At 52.2% G+C, this 20880-nt stretch overlaps 1 protein-coding gene across 14 annotated transcripts in view; it reads left to right on the top strand.

Moving 5' to 3' along the window:
- The first annotated feature begins 48 nt into the window (after positions 1 to 48).
- The window catches only part of Tns1 (tensin 1), a 223137-nt gene continuing 202305 nt past the window's right edge, over positions 49 to 20880 (top strand). For all 14 annotated transcript variants that reach the window (XM_087904165.1, XM_087904163.1, XM_087904094.1 and 11 more), the window contains exon 1: positions 49 to 219. In XM_087904165.1, the coding sequence (XP_087760291.1) occupies positions 64 to 219 (156 nt within the window). In that variant the 5' untranslated portion in view covers positions 49 to 63. The remainder of the gene's footprint in view (positions 220 to 20880) is intronic.

The following is a 20880-nucleotide window of genomic DNA, read 5'->3' as shown; positions in this document are numbered from 1 at the left end:
GGGGGCGGACAGGCTCGCGGGAAGTCCGCTTCCCCGCCCCGGGCCCGCCGGGCACCGGGCCGGATGGGCTGCACCGTGAGCCTGGTGTGCTGCGAGGCACTCGAGCCCGCGCCCCCCTGCGGCCCGCAGCCCCCCGGGACTCCGCCGGGCCCTGAGCGGCCCGAGCGCTGTGAGCCCGGGGGTGAGGTGCGAGCCCAGAGGAGGCGGCTGCTACTTCAGGTAGGGTGCTGCGGGCTGGGTGTGGGTAGCGGGCGCTGTAGAGCCCAGTCCACTTGGGACAGTAAGGAATCTGGGAAGGTGTGGGTTGGAACGTGGGAGGGCCAGTTCCGTGGAGGTCACACCTGGGCTTCTGGTGTCCTTGAGCTTAGGGTGCTTTAGAAAGGTACGTACCTGTGAGACGTTGGGGGCAGGTTTGTGATCAGGCACTACCGAGATTGAGGCGGGAAGGTAATAATCCAGGGTCAGCACAGTGAGATCGTTTCACAAACAACCTGAACCCGAATCAAACCTAAAACAAAAAGCAAAAACAAACAAAAAGAAAGAGGAAAGAGAAAGTGGCAGAGAGGGGGAGGCAACAGATATGGGGGGGGGTGTGAAGGGAGAAAGAGAGAGAGAGAAAGAGAGAGAGAGAGAGAGAGAGAGAGAGAGAGAGAGAGAGAAAGAGAGAGAGAACAGACAATTAGTAATTAGTTCAGGTGAGAATTTGGAACCATCAGAAGGTGCTGGGTCAAGGAGGGGAAGGTTAACATCCCTTAGCTTGGGTGGGGAGGCAGAGTGGTGGTTGTCTTTATCTCTTCAGAGCCAGCTCGGTCCGCAGCAGGGTATGAGGAGGTGGGTGAGGCGGAGGCAGTGGCAGGGAGGCCATGGCTGCGGGGGTCGAGGGCGGGGTGGCACGAGGAGGGTGCATTAGCTCTTCATCCCCTTTCCCCTCCCTCCTACATCTTGTCTGACTGAGTCTTGGAACCTGGATGTGGGATATGACCAGAGACAAAATAGTGATGACCAGCAGGTGGTTGATGTGGGCGAGCAGGCTTTGCGTAGCCTTTTCTCCGGGAGAAAGAAAGTGCTTTGTATTAGTAGGGACTGGCCAACTCTACTCCAGCCCCGGCAACCTCCTTCTCCAAGGGGGCAGGAGGAGCAACCTCATGGGATTGTCTGCTGAGCTATGCTCCAGCTGAGACTGGGGTCCTACAGTTCTTTTTTCAAGGGAGGCCAGCAGAGTCGGGGTTTACTCCAAATGCATCCTGCACCCACATTTCAGTCCCTCCTTATGGACAGCAGAGAGGCCAGTGTGCCTGTGTGTACTTATGGACACGTTTGCAAGAGTGTGTCTAGTGCCTAGGAGGCCCCTCTGCACGTGATTGGCTGTCCCTCTGGGGCACAGACGAGAGCCTATTCGTGGTTTTATGCCACAGCCACAGGTACAGGGTTGAGAACTTGTAAATAAAGTACTCTATCCCGCAAGGCAGTAGGCAGTTACTGGGCATGATGAGGGACAGGTTTGGGAATGGAACTGTCATCTGTATCCCCAAGTGACTGGTGCCCTGGTGGCGGCGGAGGGGGGGCGGAAGAGAAGACTTAGGGAACCTGGGAGTATGAATTGGGCATCCCACAGTACTGATGTGGCAGGGCAGAGAACTGGGGTGACATGATTGAGCTCTTAAATGGCAGGTCCCTCCAGAGTCATTAGGATAACTTTCCCACACACCCACCCAGCCACCCTTGGCTCAGAGCTTCCCACTCCTGTCATGCAAGATGTCCAGGGGAGGTGAGACAGTGGTCCTTTCTATCTCAAATTCTGGGCTTTTCTTTAGGGGGTAGGTCTGAGGTGCTCCCTGGGGTTTGGGAATTGGAGAGCCCTGGGAGGCATCTCACACTCCAGGGCATACTGTTGCTCTTACCTCCCCTGGTTGGCTGAGACCATCCACTTCCTTGTTTTGCCTGCTGCTTTTCAGACAGGTCCCCAACCCTTCTCTTTCTTTCTTCCCGTAGGCTTAGGTGCGGAATGCCCATTGGGCATGTGAGGGTGGGCAGGGATGGGTAATTGGGGCTGAGATCCGGGAGAAGAAGCAGGGGCACTGGAGGCTGGTGACTCAGGGAAGGAGGAGGGAGGGATTTTGCTTTTGCATGTGCCCTGTGTGACGGCGACAGGAACAGGGATGTCTGTATTAGGGGACAAGTGTCTGTCTGCATTTGGATGAGCTGGTTTTCCAGTGGCCTCTTGGGAGAGCTTGCTGTGACTCATTCCCTTCCTTATCTGCACGGATAAGGCTCCATCTCAGCCAAGTGCCCAGGTCCTGGCTCAATCAGGGGCTCCTGGGCAGACAGCTCTCTTTCTTAGCCAGGACCCCATTCACAGGTAACTCTCAGGAGACCATGCAGCCCAGGAAAAAGCAGCCGGTGCCTATCTCCGGGGCCCTTGCTGGTGGAGGTGTGATACTCACGTTCTTGTTCTGGATAAACATCTCTTGGGCTTTCACCCTCACAGGAACCCAGCTCAGAAGCTACCACGCATCTGGGCTGGCAGCCAGGGCCCTCCTACTGCCACAGACACGTGCCAGCCGCCATTCCTGCCTGGCCCATCCCATGGGCCAACTTCTTGCCCTGAGGCAGCCTGGGCTCATGTCTCTGACTCCCTTCTCAGCTTTGCTGTTCTGCTCATGAGCCCCCTTGGCCCACGGTGGCACCCCGGTCTCTCACTCTGCTGAGGTGCCCCGTCTCCCTACCCCCACCCACTCTTTCTGCAGCCCTCACTACACTGGCAGGCCTGAATCTGAGACCTGCCCCTCCTCCCTGTTTGGAGGGTGCTGTCTGCTCTGGCTCTGCACTATCTTGAGCTTGGGTCCTATACCCCTCAGCTGACTTTTTTTAAATTATTAATTTAAAAAATTTATTTTTTGTGTGTGCTATGTTCACATGCCATGGTACATATGTGAAAGTCAGAGAACAACCCGTGGAAGTCCCGTCTCTTCGATCATGTGGGTCCCCAGGATCAGACTCGTGGCATCAAGCTCAGCAGCAGGTGCCTTTGCCAGCTGAACCGTCTCATGGCCCTCCGCTGGCTTCTTTGGCCCTCACAGTTCGTACATGTTGAGCCCTCCTGAGGCTCCTATGGGGGCCTGACGAGGAACTGGCATCCCTCCTGAGTGTTCCCGCCAAGCTTCTCTGACCTGGGCGCCAAAGGGCCTGGCGGGCATCTCTAGGTGCCAACCTCACCTCCTCACTCTGTGCCGTATCCAAGACAAGTGGGTGCTTGTCTGATGGTGACGGGAGCTGCAGAAGGAGATGTCAGGCTGATTCCTCCCTCCTAAGGCCGTCCTTTGGGACTACTCCTCTGGCCTCTGCTTCTCCCAGCCTGGAGTACCCGTAGGTTAGCAGTCCTGCAGTCACCCTTGTTGCGAGATCCTATAGGACGGCCAGTTCTCTGCTTAATCCGGTGCTCAGTCCTGTGCTTAGCCTGCTTTCTTTTCTTCTAGTTTACTAGAATTCTAGAGCTCCAGAGCTAAACAAGACCTTAATTCATGGTTCTGAACCTTAGTGGCCACAGCTCCTGCTGAGTAGGTGACGGAAGCTGTGGATGCTCTTGTTCAGGAGGCGCGCACGCATGCCCACACAGCTGCTGCACACACAAACACCGTCGTGTGTCTCTCCAAATTTACCCTGGCTCTGCTCCACCTGCTTTGTGTTCCACAAATAAGCACCCCAAGGCTCAGAGGAGGGAAGTGACTTCCCTAATGTCACGCCTCACATGCATGCCAGAGCCACCGCGTTGTCTCACTCAGGTGTCCTGGCCCCAGAGAGGTAGGAGTTTTGCCCCCCCTCCCCCCACGCAATTTTGCTTTTTATCCCCTGCAAGATAGGAGGAGCCTGGCTGTTCGTTTGCTCCATGGTGTTTCAAGTAGTTTTGAACAGGTGACATCAGGTGAGGAGCGGGGGGGAGGGGGATGTGGGGGGGCTGGGGGTGGGGGTGGGGACAAGGCAGAAAGCAGAGGACACTTGCTCTTGCCCCAGGGGACCGTCCATTGGGTGGGAGAGATGAAGAGGACCGACATGAGGACTCAAACAAATGGTCCTTCCCTGGCCACTGCACTAGGAGTGCAGGGGTGGTGGTGGTGGAAAGGCAGGTCAGCCTGTCATGTGATGGCAGTGGAGTGACTGGCAGATGGAGGAAGTAGGGCTTCCGCTGGGGCTGGGGCAGAGGAAGGGAAGGGAGAAGGTCCAGGGGAAGGAGCACCGTGCCCAAAGGTCCTGGGATGGACGGCGGTGGGGGCCTTCCCACAAAAGTTTCGAGACTTTCTGTAGCTACTCTGGCTCCCTGTGAGCCTCTGATCTGGAAAGGAGATGGTGATGAAGGCAGGGCAAGGCCGAGGCTGCATAGGATTGGGGCACAGAGTGTAGAGTAGAATAGCATAGCAGAATGACTCCTCGGCTCACAGATAGGGTGGCGTATGAGGCGCAGCACACCCCAGTTCAGTTAGAGTATTTCCCAGAAGTCTGTACAGGCTCCCTGCTAACTCAGGTGTTTGTATCTTGGTGCCCCCCACGCAGAGTTAAGGAACAGAGCCTTTGGCATGCCTGTGATTCCAACTGTTCTTGGGGCTGAGGCAGGAGAACTGTGAGTGAAGGAAGGGACAGACTGGGCTATATAGTGGGGTCCTGTTTCCAGAAGGGGGGAGGGTTATCTGGGGATATAGCTCGGTCATAGAGGACTTGTCTAAATATAGAAGGTCCTGGGTTCGATCACCAGTTTGGGGGGGGGGGGAGGAGAATAGAAATTGAGTTTTTCAGCCCAGCTCACCGACGCTCTCCTTCCTGCCTCCTACCATTCATTGATTTCTCCTCAAAGGGATGTTCACTATCTTGCCTTCAGACAGCATAGACTGACCTGGTATAGGATTTCTCACAAATAGGATGGAGTGTGGATTTTTGTGCCTGATTTATAATCCACACGATGGCTGTGAGTTTATTCCTATGCTTGTACATTGTTGTAGCTTGTGCCTTCTCTTGGCTGGGTGGTGTTCCACCATGTGAAGACACCCAATTGATGTATCATTCCTTAATTGGCAGGCATCAGAGGCTCTTGTGACTAACTTCTCCGTGATTATTTTCATATGTGGCTTTTGGGGATCATATGTTTGAATGTCTGTTGTGTATGATTCCATGTTGATGGTTGTAGGAAGACCCATCAAGAATCAGGGGGCTCTTTCTATGAATGAAGCATGTCAGGTATTTTGTCAGCAGCATTAGTGATATCCTGAGGAGGGAGAACAGACTCTCTGGCACACTAGGGTTTTACCTTTACAGTAACTATGCCAGTCCTATGCAACTCTCTGTAGCCTCAGCCTAGGACTTCGGGAGGGAAAGGAAGACAAAGAACTAGAGACCGACACTGTGGTAGGGTAGGTGGCACTCAGCTGACTACCTCCTCCTCACTGTTATGTTCTGTCTTGGGCAGGCCCAGTCCCTGGCAGAACAGGCGGGTATGAGGCTGAGGGTGGGGCCTCATTCCTTCTCTTTCTCCAGATGGGCAAGAAGCCAGCTATTGCCTCCTTGCTTGCTGTATGAACTTGCCAATGTCCCCTGGCAGAGTGTGGTGCCAAGGGCAGGCAAGCTAAGGCAGCCCTCAGGGGAACATAGGAGAGTAGAGGTTTCCATCTACTCAGGAGGTGGCTGATACTCAGAGTCCTCCCCCTTTTTAGTATCCCAGCTCTGATTTCTTTGTTTTCAGAGACCCGAGACCTGATGCTTCTGACTGGTTAGCTGTCTTATCCTGAACAGCCCCAGTGTTTGGAGCCCTATCGCAGACAGTAAAATAGATGAGGCCCACTCTTGTATATCTGTGTACCTCTGGGTATGTCTCTCTCTCTCTGTCTGTCTTTGTTTCTCTTTCTCTGTCTCTCTGTTTCTCTCTCTCTGTTTCTCTCTGTATGTTTCTCTCTCTCTCTCTCTCTCTCTCTCTCTCTCTCTCTCTCTCCCTCCCTCTCTCTCTCTCTCTCTCTCTCTCTCTCTCTCTCTCTCGTGTGTGTGTGACCTGCATGTATGTAGAGGCCAGAGGGGTTAGTATCAGGTGGTTTTCCTTGATTAATCTCCATCTTATTTCCTGAAACAGGATCTCACTGAATGTGAAGCTCACTGATTTGGTTGGTCTGTCTGGCTAATGAGCTCCAGGGATCCACCTGTCTCCACCCACTCCTTCCTTGTTGGGGTTTAAAGAAGCACGCTACCCATGCCAGAATTTTATGTGGTTTCTGAACTCAGAACTCAGGTCTGAATTTCAGGTCCTCATGCCTGTATGGCAGGTGCTTTGTCAACTAAGCCATCTTCTTTGCCCCAATCCCATGTTCCTTTCTGGCCAGGAATGGGAGAGTTGGTGGGCCCCTCTGGGAATGTTTGTTCAGAAGACAGTCTCACGGTAAGCCTGTATGCAAGGGTCTCAGATAAAGGCTAAGTTTCAGTGAACTTGGTGACCAAGGAGCTTAACAAAGGACCTTAGCACATGAATGCTCAGTAAGGGTGGCTCAGTGGATGGAGGGATGCATGGTGAGATGAGGTAAGGCAGAGAATCCCATGGAAGGAGAGAGAACCCGAATGGAAATCCACACCCATGTGGACAGGATTGGGAAGGGCTATCTTTATTTGAGCTCCCCCTCAAACTTGGACTCCACCCAGGATTGAGTTCTTTGGGTGCTTAGTGGAAGGTGCATGGGTGAGGATAGGAGCCAGGGTTTGATCAAGGGGATCAAGGTCAGGTTGAAGGTCAACAGAAGCACGTGCAGGGTTGAATGAAGTAAGCTGATAGAACTTTGCCAGGTTTGAAACCACTGAGACGGGAAATGTGATCTGGCAACCAGCGAGGGCTGGCAGTGGGTGGCAGTCATGGGAGACTGGAGGTGTCTCCTGGCTTCATTGGAAACGTTCGCCCTTGCACAGACGCTCCAGGCATTGCTGCCAGCACCCTTTGCAGAAACTTCCGCATGTCCCTATTCACTCCCATGTCACCCTGCTCATCTTGACATGGCTGAAGCCAGGTGGGTCAAGAGTGGCCTGGAGGAGCCACAGGCGTGATCTTCCAGAGTCTTCAGGTGCAATTGAAGTCCCTGGGTGCCGTGCTGGTTCTGCACCCAGGAGCCTCTCAATGCTCATGAGCCTACTCTCCTTTTAAGCCTCCAACCCTTCCTCCTGTCTTTTTTCTCTGTTCACCCATCTTCTCTTTTGCATGTCCACTCTTTGTCCTGCAGTCACCTAGTTCCCTACTCCCACCCACCTGCCCGCTTCAAGCACTGTGTGCGTTCCCGCTGCTTTATTGAGAGTCTCAGCCCACATGTGCTAGGGTAGTAGAACTTGTGAGATAGACGGTTTCTTTTCTTTCTTCTCCCCTCCGCCACCCCTTTTTAAGTTGAGACAGGGTCTTACTATGTAGCTCTGGCTAGCCTGTAACTTGTTATATAGATAGACCAGGAAGGCCTTGAATTCACAGAGATCTGCCTGACCTGCCAGCTGGGTCCTGGGATGAAAAACATACACCACTGTGTCCGGCTAAATGTTAGATTTTTAATTGCCATAGTTCATCCTGTTGGGACTTGGGGGTGTTTAGAATGGTGTTTTTAGGAGCTGGGGAGACAAGTCAGTTGATAAAGTGCTTGCTGGGCAAGATGACAAACTGAATTCAAATTCCTAGTACCCAGGTGAAAAACCAGACGTGGTAAGTGTGCCTGTAATCCCAGTGCTGGGGAGGCTGAGACAGAAGGATCATGGATGCATATTGGCTGGATAGTTTTGCTGAATCAATGCGCTCCATGGTTAGTGAAAGACCCTGTCTCAGAAAATAAGGTGGGGGCTGGTGGGATGGCCCAGTGGGTAAGAGCACTTGCTATATAAGCATGAGGATCTGAATTCATATTCTAGCAAAGCCACACACACACTATTACACACACACTGTAACACACATTGTAACACACACTGTTACACACACACTGTAACACACATTGTAACACATACTGTTACACACACACTGTAACATATACATACACACAGTAGTGCACACACACACTATAACATACACACACACACACACTGTAACACACATTGTAACACACTGTAACACACATACTGTAACATACATACACACTGTAACACACATACATACACACTGTAGTACACACACACACACACACACATACACACACACACACACTGTAACTCCACTGTCATAGGGAGCAGAGACAAGAAAATTGGTGAGACTTGTTGGCCACTAGTTTAGCTCCAGGTTTAGTGAGAGAAATTTTATGTCAAAGAAACAAGCTGGAGAGAAATAGAGCAAGAATCTAGCATCCTTGTCTGACCTCCCTGAGTATAGCTGCACATACGTGTGCACATACACCACAAACATGTGAGACACCTGACATTGCTTCTGGCCTCCACATATGTGCTCAGTCCCTACCATGTACACACATACAAACACATGAGCATGTATATAACACACACACAGTTTAGACTTTTTAAAGTTTTATTTATTATTAATGTATCTGGCTGTGGGAGCACACCAGCAGTGGAAACCAGAGGTCAACTTTGCAGAGTGCGTTCTTGCCTTTCAGTTCGTGTGGCTTCCAGATAGCCAGCCGGAGTTGTCAGGCTTGTGTGTCAACACTTGTTGGCGCATCTGTCAGCCCATAAACTGCATCTTCTTTTCTTCCTCTTCTTTTTGTAAAGATTATTTTATTTTACATGTTGAGTGTTTTACCTTCATGTTTGTAGGTGGACTACCTGTGTGCCTGGTGCCTGTGGAGGTTAAAATAGTGTCCGATTTCCCGGAACTGGAGTTACAGATGGTTGAGAGGCACCATGTGGGTGATAGGAACCACAAACCTCTAGCTCCCGCCCCCGTATTTTCCTCTTCCTTCCTTCCTTCCTTCCTTCCTTCCTTCCTTCCTTCCTTCCTTCCTTCCTTCCTTCTCTCTCTCCCTCTCTCCCTCTCCCTCTTTCTCCTTCCTTTCTTTCTTTTTCTAATTTTTTGAGACCGGGTTTCTTTGTGTAGTCCTGGCATCCTGGAACTACTCAGGAGACCAGACTGGTCTTGAACTCACAGAGATCCACCTACCTCTGCCTCCCAGAGTGTTGGGATTAAAGGCATGTGTTACCACCACCCAGCAATTACAAGGTCTCATATATATAGCTCAGGTTGTCTTCGTACTCACAACGTGGCTGAGGGTGACTTTAAACTTCCAATTGCTGGGATTTCAAGCACAGTTTTATGTGATGCTGGGGATGAAGTCCAGGACTTTTGGCATGCTAGGCAAGCACTCTAATACTGGGTTCCATCCCCAGCCAGGAGCTGCATTTTCTTTATCCATTCCTCTATTAATGGGATTCTAGGTTGGTTCCTTAATTTAGCTGTTGTGAAAAGTGCTGCAGTAAACAATGGTGCCTTTATGACGTGTGATAGTAGAATCCTTTTGATAAATACCCGGGAGGGCTATAGCTGAGCCAGATGGAGGATCTAGTGTTAGTGTTTGAGAATCCTCCGTACTGACTTCCATAAGGGCATGTAGAAGCTCCCTTTTGTCTGCATCCTAACCTTTTATTTTTTTCTGTTCTTAATGACTGTCATTCTGACTGGAATGAGATCAAAATTGCAGTATATTTTCTCTTTTAAACATATTTATTTATTTTTAGTTTATGTGTGCAAGTGTTTCGGCTGTATGTATGCCAGTACCATGTGTGTGCAGAGCCTGGGGAAGCCAGAAGAGGGTGTAGGAACGCATGGAACTGGAGTTGCAGGTGGTTATGAGCCACCGCGTGGGTGTTAGGGACCGAACTTGGTCTTCTGAAAGAGCAGCCAGTGCTTTTAACCCCTGATCCATTTCTCCAGCCCTTTAATGTGGTATTTTGTTGTTGAGACAGGGTCTCATTGTGTAGCTTTGGCTAGCCTGGAACTCGACTGTAGACCAGGCTGGCCTTGAGCTCACAGAGCTCTGCCTCCTGAGTGCTGGAATTAAAGGCGTGCTTGGTCACGTCGCTCTTGGCTCTCACACAGTAGTTTTAATTTACATTTCTCTGATGGCTAGTGGGAGTGGACATTAATTCCCAAGTGCTTATTTGTGTTTCCTCTCTTGAGAACTGTCTGCTTATTTCATAAGCCCATTTGTTAATTGGGTTATTTGATTATTTATTTATTCTGTGTGGTGTATGTATGTGTTTGTGTGGCTGTGTACACATGTGTCTGAGAGTATGCTTGTGTAGGTAGAGGTCAGAGACCAATATCAGGTGGCTTCCTTAACCATTTTCAATCTTTTATTTTACAAGTTTTTTTTTCCAGGTTTTTTTTCTGTACGTATGTTGTATATGTGTGTGCTTATGCTTGCGTGTGTGTAGGCACGTGAGTGTATATGTAGAGGCCCAAGGTTGATGTTAGTAATCATCCTGGATTGGTCTTCCACCTTATTCATTGGTACAGGGTCATTCAGTTGAACCCAGAACTCATCTGCATGGCTAGTCTCCTTAGCCAGCTTGCTTAGGGATCCTGTCTCTGCCTTTTGAGACTGGAGTTATAGGTGAACTGCCATGTGCACTCGGCATCTTATGTGGGATTTTAGGGATCCACAGTGGTACTCAGCCATGCGCAGTAAGCATCTTAACCACTGAGCCATTTTATTAGCCCCCACACCCTGATTTTTTTAAAGTCTTGTGGTTATTATTTATTTATGTGGTTTGTGGTGTGTGTGTGTGTGTGTGTGTGTGTGTGTGTGCGCGCGCGCGCGCACCACAGCACATATTTGAGGTCAGAGGCTAGCTTAAAGGAGTCAGTTTTCTCCTTCTACCATATTGGTCCTGGGGATGGAACTTCAAGATACCAGCCTTGGCTGGCAGTACATTACCCAATGAACTATGTCTCCAAACCATCTACACTGAGTTTTGAGGCTGAGTCTTCTCACTGAGTCTGAAGCTCACTTACTGGTAAGGCTAGGCTGGCTGGCCAGTGAGCTCCAGGGATTTGCTCCCTCCTACCCCTACCCCTTCTGCTCCCTCGCTCCCTGCCCTCGATGCTGGGATGGTACCTCTACAACCTGGTTTTTATGTGGCTCCTGGGGTTATGAACTCAAGTTCCAATGTTTGTGTGGCAGGCGCTTTGCCAACTGAGCCGCCTCCCCAGCCTCTCTATTTAGTCCTTTGAGTTCTTTGTATATTCTAGATATTAATCTTCTGTCTGATACATAGCTAGCAAGGATTCTCTCCCATTCTGAAGGCTGCCTCCTCCCCTGGTTGTTTTCTTTACTGCCCAGAGACTTTTTAATTTTACGAGGCCCCATTTGTCAGTTGTTGGCACAATCTCCCATGTGATTGAAGCCCTCCTCGGAAAATTCTTGCCTACACCTGTATCTTGAAGTGTTTCTCCTCCCCTTTCCCCTATAGTCTTAGAGTTTCAGGACTTTCATTAGGGTCTTTGATCTACTGGGACTTATCTCTTCACTCAGTAAACATTTTCCTTCGCTAGAACTCTCATAAAAGGAGACTTGCTCCTGAGCTCACAGCCAGCTCCAAGGGTAGTAACGTTAGTTCGTTTCTGGGGGCAGTGGCCCAGTGAGACTCGCCTTCCAGCCAGATGTGCTGTCCTTCCACATCTGTCCTGCCTGAGGTTGTCTAGAAAGCCTCACAGAGGAGGTTACATTTCAAATGGGATCTTCAGAGACAGTAGGCATTCACTGACACCGAAGGGAAGCACGGGCAGTTCAGTAGGACTGAGTAGGAAAGAGGGGGGAGAGGAAGGGTTAGAAGGTGGGAAAATGGCCTGGTAGGAAGGGGTTTGAATGCAGAGTTAAAGGGTTTGGCCTTGAGACTCCTGTGAGGCGTAAGGAGGCCTTGGAGGTGGGGGTGGAGGTTGTGGACTCTACGTTTTTAATCTATTCAAGGCACAGGGTAGAGGATTCATGGAGGGTGGGGCATGGGGTGACTGAAACTTGTTGACCAGTCATTCTCATGTGGCAGGACCACGTAGGAGTTTGTGTGTTATGTGTATTTAGGGGTGGGGTACAGTGTTAGCCAGGAGTTCCTCCTCCTTCGTGAACCTCTGGGAAGGACAGTACCTATCTCTCCTTCTTCCTGACTTCACCTCTATTATAACCCCCCTACACACACCCCGACTCCAAGAACGTGGGCCAGGTGGGGTAGGTTGTTGCGCCAAGAACTCATCTAATATGTCTGGCTCCCTGCCTTGTCCTTTTGGCTCTGTTCACCTGCTGCCCAGCCCAGGCGTCACTCCCAGGGGACAGGCCTGGCTTTGTTGGAACCCTGAGACCTGGGTCAGGCATGTGGGTCTTGCCCTTGCAGAGTTGAAGGACGGGAAATGGTGGAGTGGGTAGGTGTAGGGATGGCAGGACCTGGGGTCCGTGGCAGTCTGAGTGTAGAAATCCTGGACTGGGCACTGCTTCGCCCTACTGGCCGTGCCCCTGACATGTTCCTGGCAGGTTGGGAGTCGGGGAGCTGGTCGTTTATGGCCAGAGGTACAGAGGGTAAGTGGGTAGGGAAGATCCCTCTGGCCATATCTCCTTTCTCTTGCTGCCTCTGGCCCCACACCCTGGCCCGCTCCTAACCTGGGAGCCCTTCCTCTCCCTTCTATGTCATGGCCAGCTTCTGTGCTTCAACTCTGTCCCTTGCTGTGTTTTGCAAGGGCGGGTGGCTTTTCTCCTATAGAGGAGACTGTGTAGGGTGGCAGCTTCCCCACAGGTTTGTGAATGACAGTGAGTCTAGCGTGGACTTTATAGCAAACTGTGTATGGATAGGTATTTAGTGTAACCTTTTCGTGCCTCAGTTTCCCCCACTGCCCTAGAGTGTTTAGTACAGCGTATGGCATATTGACAACGTGTGATGAAGGACAGCTGTCTTTGTGGTCATCATCATCGTCGCTATTGCTATTGAGTAACAGCATTTGTCTGATCCTCCAGGAAATAAGATGCAGCAGAAGTGTGAGGGTCAGAAGTATGAGAACCTTGCCAGAGGTCTGCCTGCTGGGGCAGAAGGAGTGGGAAGGCTCAGTCGCTTACTGCTACAAGTCTGACCCGAGAGAGTGAGTGGAGGTGGTGCAGGAGGAAGGGCCAGGCTTATTGGCTCGGAGGAGAGTTCAGCAAGGCTTGTGGAGTCTATGGGGCACAGCTGCCCCTCAGAGAGGTCCACAGTGCTTTAGCACAATCCTCTCCCGCTCCCTACCATCTTGGGATGCACCCTTGGGATGCTTGGTCTTTGCAAACAGTATGGTGGATTTCAGCAGGAATCGAGGCCTCATTTCCAGCTGCTTTTGCAGGACACAGAGAAGACTGGGGTCTTTGGTGCGTGTGAGACAGCCTGGGGAGCAATGGGGGATGACCCCAAGCATCTAGAGGAGATGACAGTGTATGCAGGCGGTAACTGTCCATTCTAGGCCTTCTGGCTTCTCACTGCCAGGTTGTGACTTTTGCTACCCCTTGAATTAGATACTCATAGCACAGGGTTAATTCTCTCAGGCTTCTGATACCTTTCCTGACCTCCCCCCACAACGCCCCGACATTCTGCCTTTTGGCTTGAGTGCCTCAGTGCTGAGGGAGAAACTGAGGCACAGTGCACTGGGCCAGGGAGAGTCCCAGGTGTGGCATTTAGAAATGGCCAATCTACTAGCCCCCTTTCCTCGTCCCACTCCAAAGTTCATGCTGGGCAGGTGGTGGGATGGGCAATTGGACTTGACCCTTGACTTTCACCTTGACCGTTGTCTGCGCTGGCTGGAGTGTGGGGTAGGAGTGCCTGGCGGTTGCCAAGCTGTACCAGCATTAGACGAATGAAGTTGGAGCAAAAACAAATGTTTCTGGGCACCAAGCTGAGGCCATCTGTGGGCGGTCGGCTCAGCCCCAGCCAGGCCAGACTGTCCCCCTCCTCTGCTGCCCCCTCGGCTCCCACCACAGCCGTTGGCAGACTGCATTGAGACACGGGAGGCACCCAGACGGCCTCCTGACCCCCAGCCACTCACTATGCTAAGCAGGTCTCCTTTATTCCTTTGCCTTTTAATGGAGCCACAGCAGGGGGCGGTTTCTCTGTGGTTCTCTTGTTTCCTAAAAAATTCCTTCCCGCGGGTGTGAGGGCAGCCTGCTTCCAGAGGCTTAGACAGGAAGCTCGTTGCTTCTGAGGATAGGCACCTGAGGATAAAAGACTGGCTGGGTGAATCACTTCTTACCACTTCCTAGCTAGGTGCGCTGGGCAGAATGTCTCCATGTCTCTGAGCTTCACCTCAGTTGGGAAATAGGGAGGATGGAGCCCAACCACACCAGGCTTTTGGGAAAAGCCGGCTTCACTATTCATGCCAAGCTCTGGGACAGGGGGGCAAGTGGCACTGTCTGTGCCTGTGCCCTGCCTGGCATCTTCTCTCGCTCTCTTGTCACTCTCTGTAGTCTGCAGACTGGAGTGCTGAGGCCAGCTGGCGATGCTGGCCTGGAAGCTTCTCTCTGGGATGGGGGGTGGTGGTGTCCGGCCTCAGGTGAAGCATGGGGACAGATAAGCTCATGACAGCCTGGATACAAAATGAGGGAGGGCTAATGGTGAAATTGCTTGTGTCCAGGGGCCACACTGATTAGGTGGCAGGTGTGAGATGGTGGAGCCCGGAGCCTTTGCTCCAAGTCTAGGAAATCAGATCCAGCACACAGGCCTTGCATGATTGGTGAGGAGTTGGGAGTGGAGAGACACGTGGTTTCCAGCGTACTGCAGGTGTTCAGTTAGACTCAGGCTCCTTCTGAATCTGGAAGGCCGTTCTGGGACAACTGGTTGACCTCTCCATGCATCTGCATGAAGTCCCGCTAAAAGAGAGTGGGTCTACTTATGTGGAGAAGCCTATGCTTAGGGTCTCTGACGGGGCAGGTGGGCAGTTTACTAGCAATGATGACAACCGATGCCTTTGCAAACAGCCTTTTCAGGCCAGGGAGGTGGCTCAGAGACGAAGGCACTGACAACCTGAGTTCAGGCCCTGGGATCCACGTGGTGGGGAGAGCCAACCAGTTCCTGCTGGTTGTTCTCTGACCACCTCTCAAGAACAGTGACACCCCTGATTAAATAAATAAACAGTCTTTTCAGTCACCCTGCCGAGGGTTAGACACAGCCATGACTATCCTGTGCTAATCTGGGCTCACCGGAGGCTCTGTGCTGAGCTGGGTAGTCCTTCTGCCTGGGCCTTGGGAGGGTGTCCTCTGGTTGTAAGAGGTCAAGATCTTGTCTGATTAGTCAGCAGTACTTCCCCTTGGGAATTTCTCTGGGAATCCCCAGCCTGGCACCTTCTCAGCTCCAACCCCTGCTCCAGCCAGGTGCAAGAGGAAGGGGTCCGAGAAGGTGCCTGTGGCTACCACCTTCTTTGGTCATAGTGCGGGGTTATGTCTATGCCCACTTTGCACGATGATCTCTCCTTCAGTTGCCTCCAGCGGGTGGGTGGGGACTCCAGACCCCAGTTTTCTCCCCTCCTTCCATGGGGGCATAAGCCCCCCTCCCAGAACCCTCCCTGTACCCCCTCCCCCTGAGTTCTGTGGCTGATGTGTGGGACTGTGAGAACAACCTCCATCTTGCTTCCCATACCCACAGAGGAGCATTTCCAGCTCTGGGGTCTCTCTTGTCCCCTCCCTTCCTTCTCCATTTATCTCCCCTTCTGAGAGCCAAAGGCCCTTTGTAAAGGTCTTTGTGTGGCTCTGAGCTCCCAAGCCTGTAGAGGGACAAAGGGACACCCTTTCCCCCTCTCCATTGTCCCCTCTCTTCTCAGGAGGCCCTGTGCCCCCTCAACCCCAACAGCTTATGTAAGTTAGTGAGCAGAGATGGGTATTGAAAAGGTCCAGGGATTCTGGGGCCCTGAACCAGGCTGAGTGTTCCTAACAGGAGGAAAGAGACTAGGTACTTTGGGGAGAGGGTCCTCCAGTTCCCCGAGTAGGTGGGGCAGAATGTCAAGTCATCGACACTGCTGTCCCTGTGTGGGTATGATTGCACACACACACACACCCCCCCGCCTTCTCGCTCTGATTTGGTCACTGTCTCCGGTCTGCTCCTGTCTCTGTTCTCTCTGCACTGTTCCCAGGTCACTCAATATCTGTCTTGGAGAAACCAGGCAGGTCCCATCTTCATCCTTAATGTCAGTTCTAAGGAGGCCCCTTCCCTTTTCTCCTCCTGAGCATAGATCCCTTTCTCCCCGCCCTCCCCCAGCCTGCAGGGCCTCCCTCCCCTAGGCGCTGTCATTCCCTTTGCCCTGACCAGCCTGGTGACCCCAGCTGGAGTAACCCTTGCCTGCCTACCTGATGGGTTCTAGATAGAAAATAGATATCTGCTTGGTGACTGGGGCAAAGGCAGGGCCAACTCTTAAGTCCCTTGTGGTCTCCTTGGGACATATGCTCTTCCGGGGCCCTGGGGTCGCCCTACCACCCTGCTGCAGAGGGGAATCTGGAGCACCATGGATCCCAGCAACTCCCAGGAGGGAGCTGCTGGTGCTGGTGGATGATGACATTTTGGCAGAGAGAGGCAAGCCAAGGGCAAGACCAATGCAGGCGTCCTAGCTGGTAAGTGTTGGTGGCCTGAACCCAAGTGCAGCCCAGGACACTGCAGGCAGCACAGCATTCCAGGCCATGGGCAGTGGCCTGGCCCACGGTGGATTGGACAGCCAGCTCTGCTTGCATGAGTTGCTGAGTAGCAGCCCAACCTCTGAGAATAGTCATTTTCCTACCTGGAAAATAGAGGTCTTCTGTGCCTTGGGCAACAATTGAGCAATCTCTAGTGGGTCAGCAGGACCCTGTCTAAGTTTCCCAGGCTGGTAGGCTTCATCGGTCTTCAATTCCAACCTTTGCTCCCTCATTTCTTTCTGTCTAACCTGTGTACACCCTCCTCACAGCCAGGTCTCCATTCCCTTGCTAGCATCAAATGTGGCTAAGCTCTTGCTTGTTAGCTCTGGGACCTGAGAGTCTCGCCGAGTCCAAGTTAGGAGAGCCCTGCTTTTTGGGAGCAAAGCATGTGGCAGACACAGGCTCAGTTGTGGCTCTGCTGGGGCTTTTGGGCCTTGACATTCTCAAGACCTTCAGGTTCTCTAAAGACTCTTCACATTTAATAGCACCCCATTCTTGTTTCATGGGTATGATTTCTTCCTTCTTCTCCCAAGGGTATTGTAATCATCTTGTTGCTTTTCTTCTCCTTACGCTGCTTCCTCCAGGTGGCTTTGGTTCTTTATAGTTTATCTGGAAAGTTCTTCCTAGGTGCCTGGAGCCCAGTTTTCTGTGCAGTGTTTAAATTAGGAGCACAAAGGGAGGATTGATTGCATCCCGCTGCCAGGCTGGACTGTTTTCACAGGCAAACTCCCGTCAGCATCTTTGGGTGTCTATGCTTGGGCTTCTCCGATCTCCGAGAAGACCCCACTATGGTTTCCACCCAGAGGAGTGAACACACACTTGCTTTTCAGGGCTTGCCCCATGTCCCCAGCCCAGCACCGTCTCACTCTGCTTTGGACAACAGCTTCCTGTCTCTGCAGTTGAACAGAGATCGGACTGTGATGGTTTCTTCAGTGTTTTCCTGGTCTTCCTGTTTCAGGTTGACATTCCTCTCTATCCCTAGTCTTATCTGTGCCCATCAGCCCTGAGCCTTATGGGGGCTGTACTGAGAGAACAGCTGCCTCCAGGCTGTTCCTCAGCCTCTTCAGGATTTCACACACCAGGGTTTACAGTCTCTACCCATCCGACTCCCTCCAGCTCCCCTAAATTGGACACTGTTGTCGGGGTGATAATGAAAACATTTAACCAGTGATCCAGGGGGATGGGTCGGCCCTTTCCCATCAGGATCAGGGAGGCCTGGGGCTTTGGAAGGGTAGTGACATGGCTGCTTCCTGGCTGGGGTTGAAGAAGCTCAAGGCTAGCTCATTCACCTACGAAGGGGAGGATGAGCCTGCCTGCCAGAGAGAAGCTGGCTTGAGGGTGAGGCTGGCTAGAAGGTCACTTCTCTAGCCTTTTCCGTGTATCCCCAATTTCTCTTTTCCTTCTATTGGTTTTCTGTGGTGCATTCTTTTTTAAAAAAGATTTATTTATTTATTATGTATACAACATTCCTTCTATGTATGCTTGCATGCCAGAATTGGGCACCAGATCTCATTACAGATGGTTGTGAGCCACCATGTGGTTGCTGGGAATTGAACTCAGGACCTCTGGAAGAGCAACCAGGGCTCTTAACCTCTGAGCCATCTCCCCAGCCCCTGTGGTGCATTCTTGAGGCCCTTCATGGGTGGTGAGTGGGGAGTGGGACGGTATAGGACACACACTGGGAGATATGTCGCCATCCGATGGAGCTGTGAGCTCCTGTCTGGGAAGAGCCACGAGACAGCCAGGCTGCACCCATGTGATCGTGGATTAGCCCACTCCCCATTCAGAGCTTCTTCTCCTCACTGGGAGCCCCCTCCTCAGTAGGCTGGCTCTTCCACTGGGGACCAGGGGACAGCTTGCTGCAGGAGTAGGATTTGGGGAGAAGGCAAAGGCAGGACAATGTCATCACTGTCATTTGGGGGTTCAACAGGGCCTGGCAGCTCCTGTAAACTCCTAGGGGAAATCCTCATGACCCTGCCCTGCTTGGTGAGCCCAGCATGGCTCTTCTCATCCAAGGCCCACGAGGGACAGACATGGTTTATCATCTTTCTCCCCTCCTTCGTGCGTGGAAACAGCAGTGGGGTTCCTCCATGTCCCCCAGGTGGCTACAGTTCCCCCTGTGTTTCCACCCACATCCTCAGCTGGAGAACCCTTACTCTACCTCCCACAGGCAGAAAGCCTGGGGATGGAAGTCTGGAGCAGCACAGAGCCAGGTGGGAGGGCCCAGGTGCAGCCCAGCTGGGGAACAGTTGGGTGGGAACAGCTGTCTGGTTGGAAAGTGGCCTTTTCCCCCAGGGGGTCCAACTTCTTAGACCTGTGGATGGCAGGTCTGAGTTCTGGATTTTGCCGGCAAATTCCTAGGCTGGTGTGGAACTGAGTTAGAGTGGAGATTCGGGTCTCCTGAAAAGGTGAAGAGGAATTCAACGACATTTTTGTGCTGAAAATGGAAGACTGTGTTTTAGACGGGTTTAAAAACAGGAGTGTGGAGAACAGTGGGATGAATACAGACGTCTCTCTGGCGGCGTGAGATCTCATTGGAGGTGCTTGCTGCTGTCCTTTGTCTTCAGTATTTTCTGCTTTGGTCCTGGCCCGTTTCCTCCCATTCATCTTCAGTTGTGGTGGGGGTGGGGTCCCAGGAGTTCCTGGTCCTGCTGCCATTTCTGTGTTCTCTGATTGAGAGGCAGTCTCTTGTCCCCCTCTCTTCTTGGACCCAAGCCTCTTCATGCATCTCATCTGACCTCTTCTTTGTTCCCTTTCCCATCCCTTGCCAGCACTATTTTGGTGTCCTCTTGGGACACCTGGCTCCTCTTCCTCTGCGTTCATGCCTGGCTTGGGGTATGAACTGTGTGTTCTAGACACCGAGTTCTGGTGAAGGGCCCTGGGGTGGGTGCTGTCTGGTGGATTGGGTGGTCAGTGTGCAGCTGGCAGGCTACAAAGGACTATGGGGGAACAGGCCCAGGGCATTTTCTCCAGTTGATCCCATGTCTTAAGATACTTGTCCAGGCACCTAAGGGTGCCTTGGTATGTCAAGCTAGTACAAGCATTTCTACATTTAATTCACTTCTTATGCCGCCCTGGGAGGGCTGCTCCGCATCTCCTCTCTCCAGAAGAGGTTAATAGTGGCTCAGGATAGGAACGTAGTGCCATCTACCTCGTGGGTTCCAGGGTCAGGATCTGAATGCTAGTCTTTCTCTTTGGGAGATGAGAGGAGATAAGGGAGGTGATACCCATTTCACAGATGAGGCTGCCAGAGGTGCTGGGTACCAGCTACGTCTATTCACAGGGCCAGATAGGACTTTTCTCTCTGATCTGCTCGAGCCTGGCTGGGCACACTCTCCCCTGAAGCTACTAGGCAGAGCAAGAACAAAACGTGTCAGAAACTGGGCCCGAGGGACCCTGGAGTGGGATTGGGAGTTTTGGGATCAGAGTAGGGAGGAATACAAATTGTATCATTCAGATTTGGGGATGGGAGTCTGCAGACCCCAAGGAGGGTGCTTAGCTTTGAACTGAAGGGTACAGATGTTTAGACCCAGCCAGGGTACTGGGGTGCCATGTTTCTCTCGTCTGTGGAGTGGGAAAAGACTCACATCTAGGCGGGCTTCTGACCCCCCCTCACACCATTGAGGAGCCTGTTCTGGACCTGTCCTAGGTCCTTCTAAGGAGCCAAGTGTCCCATGTCGTTGACCCTGGGAACCTGGCTCCTGGCCATGGTGGCTCTAGCCATCTGGAGATCTGAGCTTGGGGATCCCCCCACACAGCAGCAACTCATCTCCTGTGGGTTGAGCCTGGGAAGCAGACTTGTCAGGGCCTTTGGCTTCTGCAGTCACTAGATGAGGCCGAGTCTGGCTTGTTTGTCAGCTCGGTGTCCTTGGGTGGCTGACTGTACCCTGTGCCATCTCTCCTCTTTCTGTGTTCCTTCCTTTCCCTCTCTAGCTCTTTCTAGAAGGGAGGAGCCACCCACCATCTTCCAGCCCAGTTTTCTCAGTTTGTCCCTCTCTCCCCACTTAATTCCCACCCCCCACCCCCAAGTTCTCCCGCCCTCCCCCACTCATATTCCTCTCCTGGCTCTGGTCTGTTGAGGTTCTGTTCAGCCCCACCCCCACCCTCTTCTGCCAGCTTGGAGTTTTCTCTTGGAGGTCCTTTCCTTCCTCCTGTCCTCTGTGTCCTAAAGCAGCCTGCCCCAATGATCTGGCTTCTGCCCACATTCTCAGAAATCTGCAGGCTTCAGGCTGAGGAAGGAGTGGGAGCGTCAGGGGGTCCACTCGCAGATGCCCCCTTA

Source organism: Myodes glareolus, chromosome 1, assembly GCF_982192425.1.
Source record: "Myodes glareolus chromosome 1, mMyoGla1.1, whole genome shotgun sequence".
NCBI lineage: Eukaryota > Metazoa > Chordata > Mammalia > Rodentia > Cricetidae > Myodes > Myodes glareolus.
Note: the sequence above shows the minus strand (reverse complement) of the source record. Positions and strands in the feature narration are given on the sequence as shown.